At 38.3% G+C, this 22,437-nt stretch overlaps 1 protein-coding gene across 3 annotated transcripts; it reads right to left on the reverse strand.

The window, feature by feature from the left end:
* Window positions 1–1,018: 1,018 nt before the first annotated feature.
* On the reverse strand, window positions 1,019–19,662 carry tpd52 (tumor protein D52). 3 transcript variants are annotated; one of them, XM_088090879.1, is made up of 7 exons: window positions 19,509–19,662; window positions 7,488–7,615; window positions 6,564–6,712; window positions 5,942–6,043; window positions 4,380–4,421; window positions 2,768–2,816; window positions 1,019–1,914 (listed from the first exon to the last, which is right to left on the reverse strand). In XM_088090879.1, exons 1-7 carry the CDS (start codon window positions 19,525–19,527, stop codon window positions 1,801–1,803), a joined length of 603 nt encoding a protein of 200 aa, XP_087947005.1. In that variant the 5' UTR covers window positions 19,528–19,662; the 3' UTR covers window positions 1,019–1,800. The 3 variants fall into 3 exon arrangements, with proteins under 3 accessions (XP_087947005.1, XP_087947003.1, XP_087947004.1); XM_088090877.1 differs by lacking the exon at window positions 19,509–19,662 and adding an exon at window positions 11,452–12,108; XM_088090878.1 differs by lacking the exons at window positions 4,380–4,421; window positions 19,509–19,662 and adding an exon at window positions 11,452–12,099.
* Between the last annotated feature and the right edge of the window lie 2,775 nt (window positions 19,663–22,437).

Consider the following 22,437-nt stretch of genomic DNA (forward strand, 5'->3'; position numbering starts at 1 on the left):
AGACAAAAATTGGTCCAGTATGGAGAGAGAGGGCTGCAATAAAACCACTAGGGGGCAATTGCACACTATGCGAGTATGTCCAATTAAAGAGCTTGTTCTGAGATTTTGCAGACTTTTTCATGTTGTCAAAATCTGCTTATTATCGTTGCAATGTTGAAAATCTGTTAGGTAACACTCAGCTATGCTTTCTGTGCTCCAACACAACAAACCCTGCTGGCACTCCTTTTTCAAACTCTCACCACTGTTTCTGCGGTAGTCTTCCTTCAACAACTCACACGAGATTTCCAAACGAGACTTACTCTTGATCAAGACGTTGTTACACGCAATAACAGACTGCATCAAGCAAAAGGTAAAGAAAAAGTATTTTCTCTATTAATTTTTTAAAAGGATCCTTTAATGTTAGAAGACACCTTTAATAACAACCACAAGCACTTTTAGTGGATGTGCATTAAAGGTATGCTATTGCACCGAGTTGTTACATTGCAGCCTGTTTTGCGGCTGCAGCACTTTTGCTAAATATTGGACCAATTTCGACAATTGTTGTCTCCATTAGGTCAAGGTTGAAAAAATACCTTGGTTTCCCTTTAAGACATTTCAGTCTTAAAGAGAAACTGAAGAGTGGTGTGTTCTCCAGCACAACAATCTCTTCCCACCACTCCTCTCTCCAGCTCTAATGTTTCCGCTCACCTCTCGCGAGATCTCAAACTTGCGCATTATAGGTATATTAACCTCTTTTACACCATTATCCTGCATCAGTGTGGAAAATAACGGCCAATGGAATCTCTTGCTGAGCTTTTATCTGTATTACAGAAAGGGGGAGGCTAGGTGTTACCTCCCACACAGAAACAATGGACAAGTGTTTAAATATTGACTCTGGCTCTGGAAGAGACACATTTATTTCACTCTCACCTCGGGTCAAGGCTGAACCTTGGCTGCGTGTTTGCTCTACCTCTGTTCTGCTGATCTTGGCTGTTTTCCTGTAACTATCCAAGCGTGAGGATCATTTTCTGACACACTCTTAACAATGGAAAAAAGGATGGTTTTTATTCTGAAGTGTGTTTTTGAAAACAAAAAACAGCTTCGGAGTCGGTGGCTACAGTGTGACTCACAGTATCTGTTGCTCAGCATTGTGGGTTATAGTATACAAAGTATTGTATCTATATGACACAAAAAGGCATACATTCATGTTCTCAACAGTGTTAGACGACTTTATGACTGTGTGGTGTCGAAGAAAACGGAAGTCAGATTGGCCCCAAAATGGTTACCCATAGTAAACCAAGACAAAACAAGTGCTTATAATAGTAACTTTTTAACTATAAATCCTTCTCTAATAATATCTCTATATTTGTGCAATTTTCTATACTCAAACAAACAAAAAAAAGAAGAACCAGTGTTAACTTGATAAAGAAAAAGTAAACTAGGAGCATGTTTGGCATTGGAGCTTTGCTAGTTAGACAAAGGCAGAGAAATGAGGAGTGCAGGAGGAAAAGAAAAGTCATAGAGCGGGGAGGATTTCTCCCACAGCGAGCCAGAACAGACTCAAATATATACTATTGACGCCAGACCACCACATGCCTGCACCCATCCCATGCTTTCAGTTTCCACACCAGTTAACAAGTGAGCGCACGTGTCAGACAAAAAGACCAGACAATTAGATCACAAGGAAGGCTGTGGTAAGTCACTTGTTTCCAATAAAGGGAGACTGGCACACAAAAGTTTAGGGGGCATGTTGACGGTCCAGGGGTTATAGGGGTCAAGTGAGGAGGGGCAGGCAGGAGGTCAGGAGAGGTCAGGCAGGTCTCAGTTCATCGGCGTCTCCTGGGTGGGCGAGCCTTCAGGAGGACTGAGCAAAGACTCGGTGGTTGGACTGCTGATGTCTGGGTTACTGTTGGATGCTGATGGACTAATCTTGGTCTGAAGCAGGGGGAGGAGAAAAAATGATTAAGAATGATCAAATGACTGACTCATAACTGAAGTTAACAATGTGATTTATGCACATTAAAAAAAAGAAAACTTCCTGCTGGGTTCCCACACATATTCATGCACAAAATTTCAGGCAGACATAAAGAGACACAGAACGCAGGGACAAAACAAAAAAAACGTACGTGATGGTCGATGTATCGACATATATTTTGCCATTCTGTGACATGACATGGAAGCTAATTCAGGGAAAATTACTGTTACAATTTCATTACACACAACAAAATTTCATGACTTTTCAAATGCTTAAATTAAATTAATTAATTTAACAAAATCAATCCAATTAGCTATTTTTTCAACAGGGTTAATAATTCAATGACTGAATAAATTCCACAACTTTTGCAGGTTTTCTATGACTGTGGGAGCCCTGTTTAAAATTAAAATCTGTGGAAAAAGTGGAAAAACTCAAGGTTCAATTAGTAATATCTGACTTGTTTTTATTAGCTCTGAAAAAATGTCTGTGACATCTAGGAATATTTGATAAAGTCATGAATAGAGATTGTAATTAATCAGGCCAATGCGCAAAACATCTGACCTGGCTGATAGGACTTCATTGAGCTGCTAAAGGGCAGCACGCATCACTAATACAATCACAAATACAACAGAACTGAATTAGTGACATTTCCTGTGTATATTACTGTTGGATCTGTAAGTCCTAAAAATGATCAGTTCAAGGTCAGAGAAGCACCTTGCACATCAGACATTCCTAAGCTTCAACATAATACTGCCTAAAACATTTTAAAATGCATGCATTTGAACCGCCACTAGACGAGTTTTAATTAGTTACCTTCAAAGTCTCCACCCTCTCCTCAAAAGACTTGAAAGTTGGGGCATTCCTGTGAAAGAAAAAGACATAAAAATGATAAGATCACAGACTGACCTGCAGCGTTTGACTACATCTGACATACTCTCTGCATACACTTTGCCAGAAGTCTGGCAAAATGGAGATGCAAACAACAAGTCACCCCTTCAGAGGGATACCTGTAATCACACCTTTAGAAGTCACGATATCTGATACTCAACACAGACAATGCAGGATTTTGAAGTGACCCCATTCTGGTATGTTGTACTGAAAAGACACTAAGAGGTGTTGATTTTCAGGAAAAATATAATCAAGAGGGCCTGAATGAACACGACAAGATGAGGTGACAGCAACATATTCCTCTAAAATATCAGTTTGTAGCATCTAGAAAATTCATGTTTGATTCATACAACTTTGAATACATCTCATCAGACTAAGGAGGAAAAAATATTTACAGACAGTTGCAGGAACAGAGATGGATGTTCTTATTTTGTGGACTTGATGCAGTCCTTGAAAAATCTGACATTGCGGCCATTCTTTTTTTATTAAAAGCTGAATATGACAAGACCATAACATGAAAAAAAATCTTGGTTGGTAGCAGAGAACAGCAATATGACTGTTGTACACAATAACATCAAGAGAAAATGCACAGCTGGTACCAATGCATTAATACTGCGTCAAATGAGTATTAAAACAATTTCAAATATTCTGAATATATATTTGACAATAAATCAATATGTTTGACAACACTAGGTCAAGATGGTTTGCATGAATGTTATACATTTAATGTTTTATTTGCACATAATCAAGTTAAAATTGCTTATTAATTCGCCAATCAACCAATGATTAATCAGCGACTAGATTATTGAATAACTGGTTTTTTTTTAAGGCAAAACTTCATTAGTTCTAACCCTTTAAAATATGAACATTTTCTGGTTTACCTCCTCCTCTATGACAGTAGACTCAATTCCTTATTTCAGATGGTTGGTCAGATGAAGGAAACTATAATCTATCTATTAATCAGTCAATAATGCTTTAATAATCCATCCATTCATTCACTGATAATAGAAATGAGTGCAGCTCTAGTCTACTTATTCACCTATATTTTGTCATACTTACTAAGATCTGGAGAAATGCAGAGAAAATTGATGTTAGAAATCTGTGGGGAGATAGTAGTGTGTCTTTGTACTTCAAACCAGTAAAGTAAACTGGACAGAGCTTATTTCTGAATGCGGGTGTTTAACAGGTGATCAATGCTACCTTAGGTTTCAAGATGTCACTTATCCCCATATTTTTGATACGATTTTTGCCATCCCTCTGTCAACTTCACAAATCAGCTCTGTCGAGGTGAGATTATAAAAGCTGCACTTCAAATGGTGGCTGATAAAGTAGCTCTTAGTGGTGGTCGCTCTTGGCAACCTAAAGGTACACACTTGAGACTTTTTTTTTATACAAGCTATGTATTAGAAAAAGAAAAAAAAGACAAACAAATTTCTTCACTGTTGCATGAAAACACTGTGCAGCCTTTCTCTCATGTTTTATTCAACACTTGCTCAGAAGGCACCGCTGAGTTACATTTACACAAACTTCCCCTTACCTCATGACAGGCATACTAGCTGAGTGCTGTAATGAGCGCATGCTATCCGGCAGCATTATGGAGAAGAAAGGGGTTATTAATGGTCATTTTAGCATATTACAGACAGTTTTACACAGACAGAACAAAGACGGGCACACATGTGCAAGAACAACATACAGTGCAACCCCTCATTTATTCCACTATACGTTCAAAGTGCTTAAATCCTATAAATCCTGCATCATCCCATTAAGATTGATTGTGTATTAACACAGTGGGTGGGTGCTAATCCTGTGTATTAAGGGGGTATATCTTGTCCACACACACACACACACACACACACACACACACACACACACACACACACACACACACACACACACACACACACACACACACACACACACACACACACACACACACACACACACACACACACACACACACACACCCTTTGACCCCTGTCAGGTTGCTCCTCAAAGCCCCACCCCCAACCAAACCAGCTCTGTGTTGAGGCTCATCCGTGAGGCTGCATTTCTCAGCACACTGGTACTTTGAGGGGCCTTATAATCTTGTTTGCAGCTCAGTAATCCAGAAGGATGACAGGGGAGAAGACAGATTAGGATCTGAGGACCTGTATCTCAAATAGAACAATCTGTTGCTGGTTTTTAAAGCCTCTTTTCACCAGGAAATATTAACAATAATGGACTGGTAGATATTAGAGCAGGCACTTTGGAAGCAGCATTTTTGGACAGAAAATCAATATACAGTATATATTTGATTAAAAAATATAAAAATTCTGAAAGTGGTGTTCATTCCTGAAGATTATCTTGCTGAACAAAAAGTGTATCAAAAACATCTGTTCACCACAGAGCTTTTTTTCTGCAATGAACCAAAATCAATGGTAAAGTCCCATTACGACGAGGTTTACATTAGCTTTCATGTTGAAAAAAAACATCATCACTCTATAGAGAGAACTGTCAGTGATGTGTGGGATTAAATATGCAAATTGTGCCCATGAAAAAAATGTGTCCAAACATCAGCCACATCAAGCAATTTGAAACAACATCGGTCAGAGGCTTCCAACCAGTGTTGCGATAAGCACATGGCTGTGATATTGAACTCTGGGATTTTTTTGAGTTAGTTAACAAAGAGTCTCAGAAGAAAGCTGCACTTTAAAATGTAACTATCATTCTTTTTTGTGCCTTTTGTGTTCAGTTCAATGTTCATTTTGTTTGATAAAATAGTGCTGGAAATAATTTTGCTTTCATTTTTTTAATTCAACATACAATTTGTTTTATTTTAAAGTATACTGAAAGCAGCAGAAAACTGAGTGTACTTTAATATCTGTTTATCTATCACATGTACTATCGTGAAATTCAACAGCATTATTGCATTGCATTTCATTTTCCTTATATTGTGCAGCCCTACCAACTGGCATTTTGATCTCTATAATTTCTAGGAAATAAATTATCCGGTTGCTCAGTAGAACAAAGGGTAGTGTGGTCTTTCAAAGATTCAGTGCTCCACAAAATATCACTCACTTTTAAAACCACGCTGTCGCTGGTGTCTCCTGTCTGACTCACCTGACATCCTCGAGCTTCCGGCTGATGGCTGAGCCCACATTGGAGAACGCTGCCGTGGCCTTCAGACTCGCCTGAGACAGTGTTTCAGAAGTCCTCCTATAACTGAAAGACAGGAGGGGAGACAGAGAGAGTGAGGGAGAAGTGACAGCGAGCAAAAAGAGAAGACATTAAAGCGGTGAAAAGAGACAGAGAGATCAAAGAACAAGAGGCATCAAGGTCAGAGTTAAACTTCAATGTCTTTTTCATTTTAAATAGCCTGATAGCATCACAATGCTGCTTGTTTCCTGTAATATAAAGCCCATCATACAGTTTCCCAAATGCTAAAGGCAACTTGTCAAGAGCATTGACATCTTTATCCCTGTTGTTCAGCGGAGAATGAGTCTTCTCTCTGGCAGTTTAACGTGTTTTCAGGGCTTTAATACAGGAAAAAATGATCGTACAGGCAGCAGATGCATATGTTGGAAAAAATGATGTATAATAAAGCTGTCATGAGCTCAAAGGACAAGCTAAGATACAAAAGGTATCACATAAAACTTGTAGTTGGCTACAATCAAGAGGGAAAAGCTTGATAGTATGATAATATAACTATGTGGTAAGTCTCAGACTGCAGGTGAGCACTTACGCGTTGGAGGTGGTGACCTCCTGCCAGGTTTTGGTGATGTTCTGTTTGAATTCATTGAGAGGTGTGATTCCCAGCCTCTTCTTGATGTCCACCAACTGCCTCTCCTTGGCTGCCAGCACCTGAGACAGAGTCTGGATCTCATCCTCCACCTGCAACACACACACACACACACACACAGATGCACACACACTTAGTCAATTAAAGATGCCATTTTATTTTGTTTCAAATGTGCACTATAAACCTAATCTAGTTTTGTCTGAATATGAGATTAACTAAAAAAACAAACAAAAAAAAAAAAATGCAGTTAAGTAGCAGAACCAAAAACAGAGAGTAAAGCTGGAGTATAATGTAATGTTTATTTACAAAACAGCTCTACAATAATTTGTTGTTTAACTTGTTGATTGGCAGAAAATTAATCTGCAACAGTCTGAAAACTCAGTAGTTTAAGTCATTTTTTAAACAAAAATGCAAAATTCTATTCAATTCTATAATCTGAGATCATTTCAACTTTTTAGAAACTACTAACTAATCAGTTGTTGGATCACAACAAAATAGGTGCTCTATTTTATGTTTCCCACTGATACAATCATGGCAAAAGAGCTGCTGGAAATTTTGGCTGTCATGGGAATTACAAATCCAACATCTGAAGCAAGCTAAGTGGCTGAATCGTCTAAAGCAGCAACAAGGGACCTGAAATGAGCATGTTGCTGTTATGGGAGGCTGTTATGTGAACACAGCCTGGCTTGGTTTCAAATTAAAAGATGTTCAACACGTACATTACACATGTAGAAGGTAATGGCAGACTCAAAGACAGCAGTCAAAGTGGCGTATACATATTGTAGCTTGCTTTTTTGCAAGATCAGGTCCAGCACCTGATCTTGACTCCCTGAACCATGACCTCTTTAATCCCAGATCCCTCCTGACCTTGACCAACTCCTCTTGCAGCTCCTGCCGCTCCTCCTCTGTCATGGCGGGGGGAGGGGGAGAAGGACCTACAGACGTCACTGCATCTTCTCCAACCTCTGGCACCGAGTCAGGATGCTGCTGGGAACCTGGGAGGTAAAATTTTTTGAAAAATTAGATATAACTGTACCTCTCACTCCGTGACTCATGCGTCCATGCTGTAGAATATTTGTAGAGTCTAACACATGTTCACATGTTTGTGCCCATGTTTACTCTCTGACAGTGAACAGGTGGCATGGGAGAGGAGGCTGATGTTGGCTGTCAAACTCAAGCTGTCATTGAGTTCCTCTGGAGGATGAGAAGAAGAAAGTAAGTAGGACTAAGAAATTTAAGGATGCAAAACATGCTGTTTGATGGTGGTGGTAGCCAAGAGGGAGAAACTTTTCATGATCCACAACACAAGCTTTCATTGCTACTGTGCAGTTGCGAAAAAAAAAGAAAGAAAAAACACCTTCTCTCTCTCATGCTCACAGTCGCATTATTCACTCCACACACATACAGTATACAGTGAAGTCTCTCGTCTTTGATGTAGCCGTCTCTGACAGAGCTGTGCCCAGTAGGAGCAGCAGTGCATCAATAATACAAAGAACTTTCTCGATGGACACATCCTGGGCTCAGACAGCGTGAGAGAACAGAGCGAAGGACTTGTTAGGAACTGTCAGTCAAAAGGACGACAGCGGGTGAGGATGTACTGGGGTCAGGACTGAGCTGGAACAGGGAGACACAAACTCTCCAGTAATTTTTCTTCTTATCTGGTCTTTTGTTGTATTTCTAGGATCCAGAGTAAAAGTTACATTTTGGAAATGAAAACAAGCAATAGGATTTAAAAAAAAAAAGAAAGAAAGAAAGAAAAGAAAGAGGAACTAAAAAATCTGTGTGGGGGAAGGAGGAAGTACAAGTAAAAATAAAATTGGGACTACGCCATTATCTCAGCCGGGGGGAAGGCAGAACTGACGAACAGACTGGTAAGAATACAGAGAACATGTGCAAAGCATTAAATCACCAAAAAATATAGAACAAAATGGCTTCCTCAGACTGACATCAATATTTAGTGTGAAACATGGAATCATACAACCATAACAAAACGTAGCATAGACAATCAATATTGAGCTTTGGACATGTCTTGAAAACACCAGAAGATTAGTACTGTAAATCTCATGGAAAGGGAGGTCACAATAATTACTTTCAACTATAGCCGGTTGAAGTTGTTTTATTTTGAAATATTTGCATTTTAAATACTGTATACATATTTTCTGTATGTTCTGGTTGTATTTTAGTAAAGAGACTACTGAGAAATAAATATGTAAGCTCATTATAGCCTTGCTACCATAACAAAGTTTAAGGTGGCCTAAGACTTTTGTGCAGTGCTGTAGACATGAGTCTATCAGCATCACTAAATTCTTTTGATTTCTCCTCTTTCTCTTTTTCATGTCACATCCCCAAACTCCAAAGAACATTAGACAGAAGGTTGGTTGAGGACAGAGAAACCATAATCAAAAAGAAGCTTGCAATATTCCCAGAAAGACAGTGGAATTTCCTCACAACTGTCTGGAGAGCGGCTCATGAAGTCACAGCATTTCCATGCCTCCCAATAACATAGTGTTAACACAAGCCCAGAACTGGCCTGTGCTATTACTTGCTCTAACATTAATTAGTACCAGGGGAATAAGAGGCGCTGATTGGATGCGTCTCAAGTGAAAATATTTCTATGCCAAGACATGCATGCAATATCAGTGAATCACTTTACAGATGAAAGAGAGATGGGCATTACAGTAATTGAGTGAATGGATTGGAAATGCACTTTTTTCAGCCATCAGCCCTGAAACCACCCCTACTGCTCCTCTGAAGCGTCATCATCTGCCCTGCAGCTCTCCTCCCTCATATCTCTTTCTCACGTCTCACATTTGCCCTCTCCTCCCATTACTGATGATGCAGCAGTGCCATTTAAAAACAAACACACACACACACACACACACACACACACACACACACACACACATACAGATATATACAGATACACCTGCTTACAGTGACAGAATTGTGTAATGGACACTTATAGGACAAATCTCCCTCTTTGCTAAGACTGTTCTCATGCACTGTCTGTGCCATGTGGTAAACTGTGAGGCTGAAAAATGAAGCTGACATAGGGTGCCAAAAACTGCAGGTCTTTGAATGGCTACTTGAGGCTGGCTCCAAAACGGAGTCAGTCACCCAAAGACCCATAAACAAACACAGTTCCCCCCAAGACAGTTGTGAAACCAAGTAACCTTTAAGTAATTTTAAGGTACATCATCACCATGTTTCTATCCAAAGCAAGTCAAGTCAAACTTTATTTGTGAGCACATTTAAAAAAACAGCAGTTAACCAAAGTGCTTAAAACCTTACTTATGTAAGACTACTTTAAAAATGCAACTTGACATTATGTACGTTAACATCATTTCTAGGGTGCTAATTTGTATAAGGACATGTTGCCTTCTTAAATAGTTCTTTTCTTTTGATAACTTACATTATTCTGCTTTTTGGTAATATTTCATTGAAAGCCCAGCGTCTTCTTGGGGTGAGAGGAACAGGTTTTGTAGGCTGACACCTCACCTGTGTTTTCTGCTCTGTACAACTTTTGAATACATTTTTGCAGGCAGTGTGAGATCTGTGTGCATGAGAGTGGAGGTAGCTATGCAGTGAATGTATGCCTTGGAGGTGCGTGTCCATCTGAAGGTGCCAAGAGAGAAGAAAAGAGCCAGAGAAAGAAAGAGAGAAGTTTGTTTATGTGGGTGTCGGCAGAAGTTTGGCTTGCTTTACTAAACTGCATACCCACCCACATGGCTGCCCTGCCCCTCTACTTTAGCTCATTTCCCCAACATGCTCAGCCAGATGACCACCGGACTCTGCTGTCATATCCACAACAACCAATGAGAAAAGTAGTGTTTTAAAGCTGAAGCATGCCTGAAAAACACACTTGCCAGACATCTGGCACATAATTATCTCTTTGTTTAGTGATAACGAGTCACAAGCAAAGCTCTATAATTGTTGAGGCCCACTGAACGCATGTAGCCTAATCATCATAAGCAATACACCAAGTACACCATAAGTTATTGGCCGTCTTGTTATCCATATATATAGAGATGGTCGTAATTTGAGCCTTTTATGTTTTTAAAAAAGGAAGATGAGAACATTTGGTGTACTGGAGAAGTGCTGTGCTATGAAATAAGCATAACCATGACAAAATAATTTTGAGGCTCATTTAGATGCAGTGGAAGAAGTATTCAGATCCTTTACTTAAGTAAAGGTACTAATACCACCCTGTGAAAGTACTCTGCTACAAGTAAAAGTTCTGCATTTAAAATGGTACTTAAGTAAAAGTAAGTAAGTATAATCAGGAAAATGTACTTAAAGCATTAAAAGTATAATTAACTAATGCATAAAAATCTGAAATAAAAACACACATTCAAAAACTTATAAAAAAGAAGAAAAAAAATTAAAAATTATAAAAAGAAAAAACACCCAAAACTACATAAAAAGGAAAAAAAACACCCCAAAACTCCAAATTATTCAAAATAAAAATAGAAAAAACAAACGCCCAGAGCTTAAAAAAGGGGGGAAAAAAGAAAGAAAAAAAACACGACCCAAACTCAAAATGATTAAAAACAGGGGAAAAAAACATGGTATGAAGAGAATATACTCAAGTAAAGTACACATGTACATTTTTTTCCTTTATTCTAAATAAAAACATGTTGACTAGTAGATAGTCAACATGTCAACATAGTCAACATAGGTCTAGTAGCTTTGTGTTCCCCCAAATTCTTCCTATCCAATTGCCCAGATCTGTATTTTGTCTTTCTGTCCAGCACAGACACACACACACACCCCACACACACACAGTCCTCACATCCTCCCTCTGGCCTCTCCCTTTCCTCCTTGTGATTACCTCTGGTTTTGACAGCTGGCGAGCTGGGCGGCGTGTCGTTGTATGCCGGGGAGAGGTACAGGTAGCTGGCATTGACTCCTTGTTCAAAGTCAAATGGAGAGTGATATTCCTCCAGGGGCTCCATGTTTACAGTGAGTACTGTGTTTGCTGGTCGGAGTGACTACCACCTCCCTACCACCACCACCACCTAAGCAAAGACAGCCGAGCGCTGATTGTCTGCATGTGATCCAGGCGCGTGCTGGCTCTGTGTCTCCTTGTTTACAGCGTCCTGGACTCTTGTTGTGTGTGTGTGGCAGACAGACACAATATCCGAAAGTGTGTGTAGGTGGGAAGAGGTGTCGTATTGGCTTTCAGGTGGTCAGAAGTTCAGAGTGAGAGTGCAGTGAAGCAGCATTTCCATTTTCAGTTTCTGTAGCAAGTCAAGACGTTGTGAACCCTTGGCTCGTTTCTCGCTGTTAATAAGTTACCTCTACCTCAAGCGGCTGTTACACACCCACACACACACACACAGCCTCCCTCTTCCTGTCCACTGTAATCCCAAAGGTCAATTCTCAATCCATCCATCTAACATCCATTTGCGCAATCGGTTCCGTTTTCAGATGCTAGCCATTGTTAGCAGAGCTTGTGCTGCTGTGACATTGCGTGACACTCCGGTTTCAATACTCTCAGGTCTCTCTGTCAATTCCCTCCCTCCCTCACTTTTCGTCATCAAGCCTGTCATCCAAGGAGGAAATAAAAGAGGTCCCATTTGTGAGGGCCGGTCACATGATGTGTATGTGTTGGGGGGGGGGCATTAGATGAAAAGCATAATCTGCAGTGTCCCAGATTACAGCGAAGCGCTAATCCAGGGTGGCCGGTCCAGCTTGGAGCAGCAGTAATGCTAGTCAGCTACAATGGAGTGGATAGAGTGCCGGAGGCTACACTTGGTATTGTGTGTGTACTTGAGGAAAAGTGCTCTTTGTGTGGCGAAGAGAGCACGTACATGTACACGTGCCACTGTGTGTGTTTGAGTTTTGGCCTGCAACTAATGGTTATTTTCATTACCAGTCAGATCATTTTCTCAATTAACCGATTGGTACATAAAATGTCATGAATACACTTAAAAAAATTACCATCACACTATCTACAAGCCTAAGTGGATATAATCATATTGTTTATTTTGTCCTTCCAACAGTCCCAAAACCAAAATACATTTATTTCAACATGATAGAGGATTTAAAAAACAATACATATAAAAATTTGAGAAGCTGGAACCAGCTAAATTTGTCATTTTTGCTTCAAAAATACATAAATTAGTTGATATTCAAATAGATATTCATTGAGTTTGAGTGGAAAATTGGTCTGTCAGTCTTTTCAGAGCTGATCAGATCGATGGATGAAAGGAGCAGTGGCTATAGCGATGGTAAATGCAGACTTTTTGACCCCGCGCAATAACTGGCTTAGTTTTACTTTCACTGTGCCTGCCACTCTGCTGCTCCGTCTGTGCCCAGATTACGCTCTGCATTCCGAGAGTGTGGTGCAATGCATAACCAAACAGTGTATATCTTCCAGTTGTGCTCCTACTGAATGGTCCAGCTCAAAAAATATAAAATCAGCTTGGGGTGGAAGATTGTTTTGGTCATGGCAGGCTGCCATAAATAAATAAATGGTGGGGATGTAGGCCTTTGTGAAGTATATGCTTAATCTGTTACCAAAAACTACCAAACCACATAAAACATCAATCAATTTTTCCTCCTGCGAATTCTGACAATAGTGTTTATGTTATGTCACACTAAAGTGTTTATAGGAGAAATACAAGGCAGGAATTCAAGCTGCACAAAGAGTGGAAATATGCACAAATAGGTCATGTTCAATTTAATTCAAAGACATTCAAGGACTGTCAATTGACAGCAAGCATCTGCTGACACTCTCAAGGCTGCAATTACGTGGAAAAGCAGCCTGGTGACATTCCAGCATTAATTTTACGATGTAAGGTGTAGATGCTGCCAAGGATTTAAACTAGTGAAACTCTGTAAACTGTATGAGGTTTGGAGGGAGGTAGAGAAAAAATACCTTACATTACAAAAAACTGAACTCTACCATGTTCTGTACACAGAGTTCCCATGCACCAATCCTCTGTGGTTAAGAGCCAGACGAGCATGTTCGTGTGGTCTTCTCCAGGAAATGCTTCACATTAAGAGAGAGGGACGGGTGTTATCTTGGAAGTATTGAAGCACTTGGGGACGAATTCCACAATCAGATATGTCAAAGTGAAGAGAGTAGAGATGCTGTGTGTATTTTTCCTTTTTTAGTGCAGAATTATAGACGTGGTGAGGCTAACTAATGTTACTGTGATCTGGCCCGATCTGCGGACTAAGGCTTCATTGCACTGCGCTCCCATTCAGCAAGGTCAGCCCAGGAAGTGACACACATACAGTCACTCATCCAAACTATAAAGTATCATCATGCACATATAAACTTAAATAGGCCCACAACCAAGCAAAATGAAAATTGAAATCACTGGTATGCTTGAATCAAATAAATAATTTAAGTTCCAGCAGGGTCACAAATTTTATTTTGACAATAATCTGACTAAAACTCCACATTTCAGCGTGTTCTGTGATTGAATTAATTATCATATTTGATTGATAAGCCAAAACAGATAATGTCACCAAAACAACTCATGGACAGACTGTAACCCTGAACAACACAGGCATTTTCAAGTGGTTAATGAAGCACAGCATGAGATCCATTACCTTACTATTCATGGCATACCCTGTCACATGATTAGCCTAAAACAAGAATCATGAGACAGGATGATTGGGGATGCAGCCGGAGTGCCCACAAAGTTCACATGACATGTGTATCATGGGAAAACAGTAAGAAGGACAAAGAGTGGCTACACCTCAGAGGGGACACAGATACTGTACATGTCTGTGCAGTAAGAGAATTGTGTTTTCTACGGTGTTTCTGTGTCTGCACTATGCTAGCATGCTGCTGAATGTAACTTTATACCTTCCATGGTGCCACAGGAGTGATATCAATAAGTTTCAGGTCAGAGTAAAATTTTTTAAACCGGTTTGATATTAAGCTCAACACTGAACCCAACTGGCACACTGAATTTTACCTCTATATGTTACACTTGTTTTAACGGTGAAACAATCATTACATTATGTTTGTCAGGCAACATTTTAACAGCAAGGGGGAATAACGCTGTACCATTTTCGCCTTGTACAGGCTGAACAACAGGGGCTTGATAGAGCCTTTCCATTGCTTCCCGTCACCCCAAAAAACACAAATACAACATGCACCGGACGCATCTTGACCCCCTTCAACCTCTTTTAAGATTTGATCTCCTTTGTGTTGCCGTCCTTGGCTTGGCTGTAAATTGCACATGGCTTGTGCTTGTCAGACACTAGAAGTTCCTTTAGTCCATAAACATAACATTATGTTATATATAATTCTCAGCAAGAGAGTGAATGAGCATATTTTTTGAATTGTTGTACTATTTCTTTAAAGGTGAACATACTAAGTAAAGTTCATTCTTCAAACGCAAGGTCTGACATGCAGTATGCTAACTTTTCCCAAATACAAAAGTGACCCTGTTGATGAAGAAGCCTCTTTCCTTAGTTAAAATAGTTACCCTCATACTGTGCGCACAGTCCTCCAACTGTTACATCATTGCTACAGTTTACATTTATTAATATTTAATAAAATAACCGGGGAATTAAACGTTAGACCTCACCAAATTGTGTCTTAACCTGGATTAATGATTTCAGCAACCTTGTTTAATTTGTTTTACTCTAATAGACTATTAAGATGAGGGGGAAATAGCAAATATTTCATATGACCAGAGGCCCTACAGTGATGTAGAAAATGGGGCCAGAAATTCCGGTCTCTCTGGAATCAGTGGTTAAGCCTAGAGCAGTTTTTGGCACAGTATATGGAGGTCTCATTTATCTAGTGCATCTCTGAAAAAAAGAGTGATTATAAAAAAGGACGAAATTTTTTAAAAATCGGTTTTAGGTTAAGTTATTTAGGATTGATTCTTTATTCATCCACTATAATGCTCTAGTTAAAAGTGAGGCCCAAAGTTTCTCTCTGCAGTGTCATGTATGCCAGAGGTACCAGGCAGGCGAGATCTCTGCTTGGTCAAATCTCACAGGTTAATGAAGAAAATCTCCATAAAGAAGAAGTCAAATGATGAGGGATTAAATGGCCACTGTGTGTTTGGGTTGACAATTTCTACAATTGCTTCTTGGTGTTATGAAGTTTTGTAACAAAAAATATTAACATTACAAGTGTAGTATTGTTACCTGCTTGGGTAAGAAAATATATCTTTACCGAGATCTAATGATTTCTTTCTTAATGCTGCAGTAGGCTGATCATAGTGCAGTACCTTTAAAGGTTGGGAACATTCAGCCCATTATATGGAACACAGGGAACATTTTAATCATATACCACATTTGAAAACTCTCATGCATGTGACAATCAGCTCAAAGATCAAAGTTTTCAGACAGACAGGGGGGTTTCCCTTTAGTCTGTGAGATGAAATGTACAAACTGCTGACACTGGTGAACATGTGGGTTTTGTGGTTCGAGTCTGAGCTGTATGTGTATGTCTTAGTTCAATAATGGTTGACATCAAGCCCTTCAAAAGCTCTTTTTAAAATAACTTGTGACAACCATGACAAGTGTGCAGACTGCAGAGAGATGCATCTTTGAGTTCACAAATATTCAATCATGTAAAAATGTGGAAGCACTTTTCAGGCCAGTTAAATCAGTCCTAACCCTGTCAAACCTGAGCAAATTGGCTTGATTTCTTTTAAAACGATGTTGAAAAGGGCAAGTAGAAACTTAAGAATAAATGACATAAAAACTGGCAAAAAAATGTACAAGAATTATCTAAAAATTGAACATTTCTTGCCAAGTTGCTCACTGACCTTTTCCCCATGCTTTCAAAAGAAAGGAACCCAATTTGCTGAGTGTTTGAAGGTTTTAATGCTTGTGAAGGCATCTGAGTGCAGCAGAAGAAAAGTGATGTTGATTCAGGTTCCAAAGGGTTAAAACAGGGCTTAATGACTAACTGATATTTACCCTTTTTTTAACATTTTGTCAGCATTGTGACAAATTTCTTATATCAAGATATTGGATCACAGCTCTCCCTTTCTCACGGCTGGATCTAAAAAATTTGAAATCACACGTGGACATATTATGAAAGTGTGATTATGTTCAAGCAAAACACATTTCGAACTCAAGTCAACTGTACATGGTTATCTGCGGGATGTTATCTGTGACAGACTTCCCCTGACTGTTCACACAGTTGAAAACATCTAGTTATGCCTCACTGAAATCTAATAAGACAAAAATGTTGGCCACTGCTCGCGATCAATCTCATTAGACAACCGATTTGAAAAACAACATAGATTGGTAAGCCTAACTGTCTCATTTCTTGAACATCTGATTTGAGCAAAGGCCGTTTGCCTCAATGAAGGAAACAGAAAACCAGGCTACATCCACAAGGTACATTCATGTCATGCATGACTTTCTTGTCAAGCTACAAAAACCCACTTATGGTGATATGTATGAGGTATTCTGGAGCATTTTAAGGGTAATTGCAAAAAAAAATCCTCTCAAAGAAAGAAAGATACATTTTTTCAATAAATGATGGGAATTTTTTAAAAATAGTACAAGTTGGCCCATGAGGTCTTAATGTGAAAAGTCTTTACATTGTAAGCAATAATACAGAACTTAGACATAAAGTTTTCTCTGTGCACAAATACCACAATGCTAACAATTCAACATAGTTTTCCACAATATACCACATGACCATGTTCTACTCTCAAATTCAAACTCTCAAAAGACAAAGTCAAATTTCAGACACTGTATTATAAAGCACTGTATTATTGTATTATAAAGAAAAACAGAGCCATATGATCTGAAGTCACAACTGAAAAATCCATTTAACTGCAGGAAAATGCAAGCACAAAGAAGAAGCTATTGTTATCATAAAGGTCGTCTACGTTCACACAATCAGAGGAGAGCAGACTCCACTCCCCTAACAGCTCATTTGAGGACCACCAGTCAGATCACTCAATATGCAAACTGACTCTCACCTTCTAAAACCTGCTACCATAGGTCTGTCTCATCCTGATTTGTAATGTTTCAACTGAAATACTTACAACTGACTGAGGCAGAAGAACACCTACACACAGAGTAAAATGAAAAGATTTAACAAAAACAGATTAAACATGGTGGAAGCTTTGAAGTGCCTTTTTAATCTCAAATACTGGTGACTGAATGAGTAGGCTAAAATTCAACAGGTGACGCTGACAAGGAAAAACATCGACAAGGACGTGGGTACAGATGGTGCCGGCATACAGCAGCCATACCTGCATAAAAGTGTGACAATAAAATGGACTTCACCATCTGTTGCCATGAGAGTATAAAAAAAGAGAACTATACAGTTCCTATGATGATAGTTAACAGGACACAATGACAAGGAAGGACCAAAATTTACTACTTAACTCATTGTTTCTAAATCTCTGTTTTCATGGCCATATTACGAAGCTTAAAGAGCAAAAAGACACAATATGTGCTGCCTGAACTACTGACACACACGATGGAAAATAATGTAATGTGTTAGGGAAAACCTTGAAGGCATATGCAAAACACAGGACAAACTACATTACCAAAGAGGAACCATAGTCACAAGACAAGTAGCCCCTAACCAACAGTGACTAAGAGTCAATTTGCTCAAAAATACATTGAGATGGCACACAAACTGACAAGATTGTCGCACTAGACCTCATATGATGATATTAATGGGCACACATTATAGTAACAGGTCATATATGTCATTACATAAAATAGGCTGCACCCCACCTTGTAAAATACAATTTTTCACCTTGAGGCCAAAAAAATAAAACATGCAGACATCAGGAAATAACATTTCTGCAGGCGGTTGAGGAATGCTTCTGCTGACGGGAAATGAGGTCAGGGCTGTGCCTTGTTTACCTGGCATCCCCTTGAGGTGAGCAAATAAACCTCTGTCACTCACTCTCTTTCAGAACGACTACACAGTGTTGTGGTGCGGAAATAAAATACAAGTTTTACATACATACAAAGAGGCTTTATTTGTTGCAATAATTGTCTTGATTTGCAGCATGCACTTGCCTGAGAAGCAGCTATCGCAATAGGCAAACACACAAATCTGGAGTATAGAAAAAGGGTGTTGAGGTATATGAGAGAGCAGATGGCTGCCTAGCAGGATGGGAATGTCCAGGCAGGTGAAGGAGAGGAAAGGAAGGAAGCAGTAAAGGTGAATACAATACATTCCCAGCATACCTGTGGTTCATACTCACCTCCTCTCTTGATATTAAAATACTTGGCATTGCCCCACATGTGCTCAAAGGCCTGTTTGACCTCACTAAGAAACCTCACAGCCTTCACATACACTGATAGGAACGTGCTACTTTCAAACTAAATGTACTTGTTATGTTAGAAAAAGGAGCAGAAATGTAGACCGTGTGGCTTGGCTAGAACAGGTAGGACATTTAACAGACGCGTTATAAGCTATCAGACAGGTGTAATTTAATTTTACATGTTAGGTTAGCAAGATGTTCTCAAATACAGAACACTGATATTCTACCAAAGCTAATACTACCCCAACAAACCGTTTAAGTTATTAAAATATACGTACATTTCAGTGCCTGACATGTGCTGCTTAGTTTAATGGAAATGACAACTTCCTTGTTCATACTTTTACTGAAGTTACGTTAGCTCATTGTCATGCTGCATGTTGGAACAAAATGTTGTGAAATTACTTCCGTGATAGTTTTTAATAAACGTTGACACTTTACCGGTGTATCCGAAATATACATTTACGTCAAAAGATGCACAAAGATGGCACAAAGATGCATTTAATTTGAGTTTTAAAAGTAGCATATGTTCTCAACGGACTACTTACTCACTGCGCAAACTTAGCTAGTTTGCTAACTTTCATGTGAAACAAAAGTAGCTTAAAAAACATTTTTGTAGCAACATAGTCACTGACAGACATTTCAGCAAATTATTTACCTTTCTCTGCATCCTCCATTGTGCGACTGAGCGATGTTTCTGGTAGTTTGTATGTCCAGAGTCTGCAGGTTGATCACTTGGCTGCTGCAGGTCTTCCTGCTCTCTCTCTCATGTTGCCAGGCAGCTCGCCGTGCGGGGTGGGGTTCGTCGTGACGTCATCACGCAGCAGTGTAAACAGAGGCGAGCACGTGGATCAAGTTTTACACCATCAACAAGGAAGAGCTGCATGAATACGACACGTAGTAATAATAATAATAATAATAATAATGATAATAATAATTAATAATAATAATAATAATAATAATTTTAATTTCAGTAATTTCATAGTTATATATAGAACGGTAGTGACATGCTTTACACTTAGATAAAAAAGTAAATAATAAATAATTTTAAAACTCATCTTAAGAAGACAGTCTCAGTTAACACATCATACATAGAAAAATCACATACAGACATCTTGATCCAAGGAAAGACAGGGACATTTGTAGTGAGCTAAAGTTTTATGTTAAGTTGTAACCCTAAGGAATAGCATGCAGAATATAGCCTACAATATCACATTTTTTGAATGCAGCTTTTATGTGCACATACATTATTTTTGTAGAGTTTGTATTTGTGGATACATTTTTATAAACCCTGAGTAAAACCTGAGTAAATTTGCTTGAGTTTTTTTCAAAAACATAGGAAGAGGGCAATAAGCAACAAAAGAGGAAACTAAAACAAAATTAGCAAGACATTAGTCTTTATGACTGTAATTGATTGCAGTCCTGTTTTCTGTGTTTAAATTATCTTATTGATTGCATTCTATATTCTATTGTATTTTGTATTTATTTGATCCTTTGTAAAGCACTTTGTGAGTCCTCTCTGTGAGAAGTGCTTTAAAAATAAAATTTACTTACATTTACTTACTTAAAAAGGTTTAAGAAAATTACCTGGAAATTATTTTTTTTTTAAAAAAAACAGAAAAGAAAAGAAAAAGGGGAAATGACAGAGGAAAGTGCTGAAAAAGTATAATAATTTCATAACATGATTTTAAATACTTACAATATACTATTAAATACTGATAATTGACCATAAATATAGTTTTTCCCTAGCTATTTTTCCCTGGACCCCCCCCCAGCATTTTGAAAATAATTTTCTAAACCTGAAAAATTCTTTCAGTTTGTAGAACACTTCTTGCCAAGCTGCTTACTGGCTTTTTTCTGAGTTTTTGAAAGAAATTGCACCACTTTGCTAAGGGTTCAAAGGTTTAAATACTAAAAAATAACATTAGTAGACTAGTCAGTGATTTATAACCTTGATAAAGGCATAACATTAGCAGAAACAAAATCACAGATACCTCCAAGACTTACTCATTTATATCATACACAAGAAAATAATTTGACATACACTGTCATATTAATATTTAAGATTCAAGAGGTTGATTGTCATACACAGTGGTTTACACCATACAATGAAATTCTTAATTGCTTCAGAGAAATTAAATTTGTCAAATTACTCTGGTGTTTGTGTCAAAGATCGTATGAGCTGAAGCAAGAGATAGATGTAGATTGAATAATTGGACACAGCATGCTGCCACACAGCATTATTACCCCCTTGGGAATTTCACCATTACAGTTGGACACAACCGCCACCTTACTGTAATCAAAACCTGGGTTAAATCCCACTCTTGTTCACACACACAGTGCAAAGCTCTTAATTGAACAGCATTGAAACTGTACACCCAACTATGTCAAGCATCACACACACATTCAAACACATACACACACCCACACACACCAACCCACACACACACACACACACACACACACACACACACACACACACAGAGGGGAGGGGGGGGGTTCCTTGAAAGAGTGCCACCTGCTGGATCTGATCCTGATGACAGGGAATAGAAACTTGAGATACATGTTAATATGTCAATACTTTACTAACGTCGCACATTGCATAACTTTATTACAGTCACGTGTTTATTCATGTGTTTATTTTAATTACCCTATAGCTGTGTATAGTACTTCATAACTTAATAAATATATCCTAAAAACAAATAGAATCAGCCAATATAATACAAATCATGATATCATGGTGACACACACTCAGAGTTATGCTTCGGACAAAGAAAAGGGTTGTATTACTATAATGGTTACTATAACGGCATTATAATTAATGTAATGACACCGATAAGTTTTTAAAATGTGTATTAAATGCCACAGTTAACCCTTTGAAACCTAGCACATTAAAACAAGGAAAAAAGGCAACGAGAAACTTAACAAGAAAAAACAAGAAAATCACCTGAAATAAGCAAAAGGTGTGAGGAAAGTAACAAAGTAACTGGAGCAAAAAAAAAAAAACCATGAAAAAAATGCTAAAATAAATTAAAAAAAAATAAATGTAACTAATTTTGAATATTATTCTGTAATGTATTTTTAAATATTAGAATAATAACAACAATACTACTACTACTACTTCTAATAATAATAATATTAATAATAAGAATAATTCATTTGTTATTTCTCTGATAAAACTCTCTCTCGTCATTTTATTGTCACCTTTTATTTATATATAATTTTTGCAATTTGCAGGACATTATATGCCAAGTTGCTGATTGCCATGTTTCCCATGTTTTCGAATATCACATTTTAAAGGTTAAAATACGTGTGAAAGGCATCTGAAAGTGATGCTGGTCCATGTTTTAAAGGGTTAATTCACACACGTGCATTTATATTTATATCTATATAAAAGTTACTTTAGAGATGTTTTTTTTTAAATGTTATACTTAATATATCTATCTTATGTTAATAAAATAAATAAGATATATAAAGTAGTCTACTATGTACACACTACAAGTTTTAGTAAAATTCCTATAGGAATATCGTAGGGTTAATATGGTAACCCAAAGGGCTAAAGTGGGGCACACGAGTCAGCATTCATG

The sequence above is a fragment of the Plectropomus leopardus genome, chromosome 17 (genome assembly GCF_026936395.1).
Source record: "Plectropomus leopardus strain MGB_pleo_1.0 chromosome 17, ASM2693639v1, whole genome shotgun sequence".
Taxonomy (NCBI): domain Eukaryota; kingdom Metazoa; phylum Chordata; class Actinopteri; order Perciformes; family Serranidae; genus Plectropomus; species Plectropomus leopardus.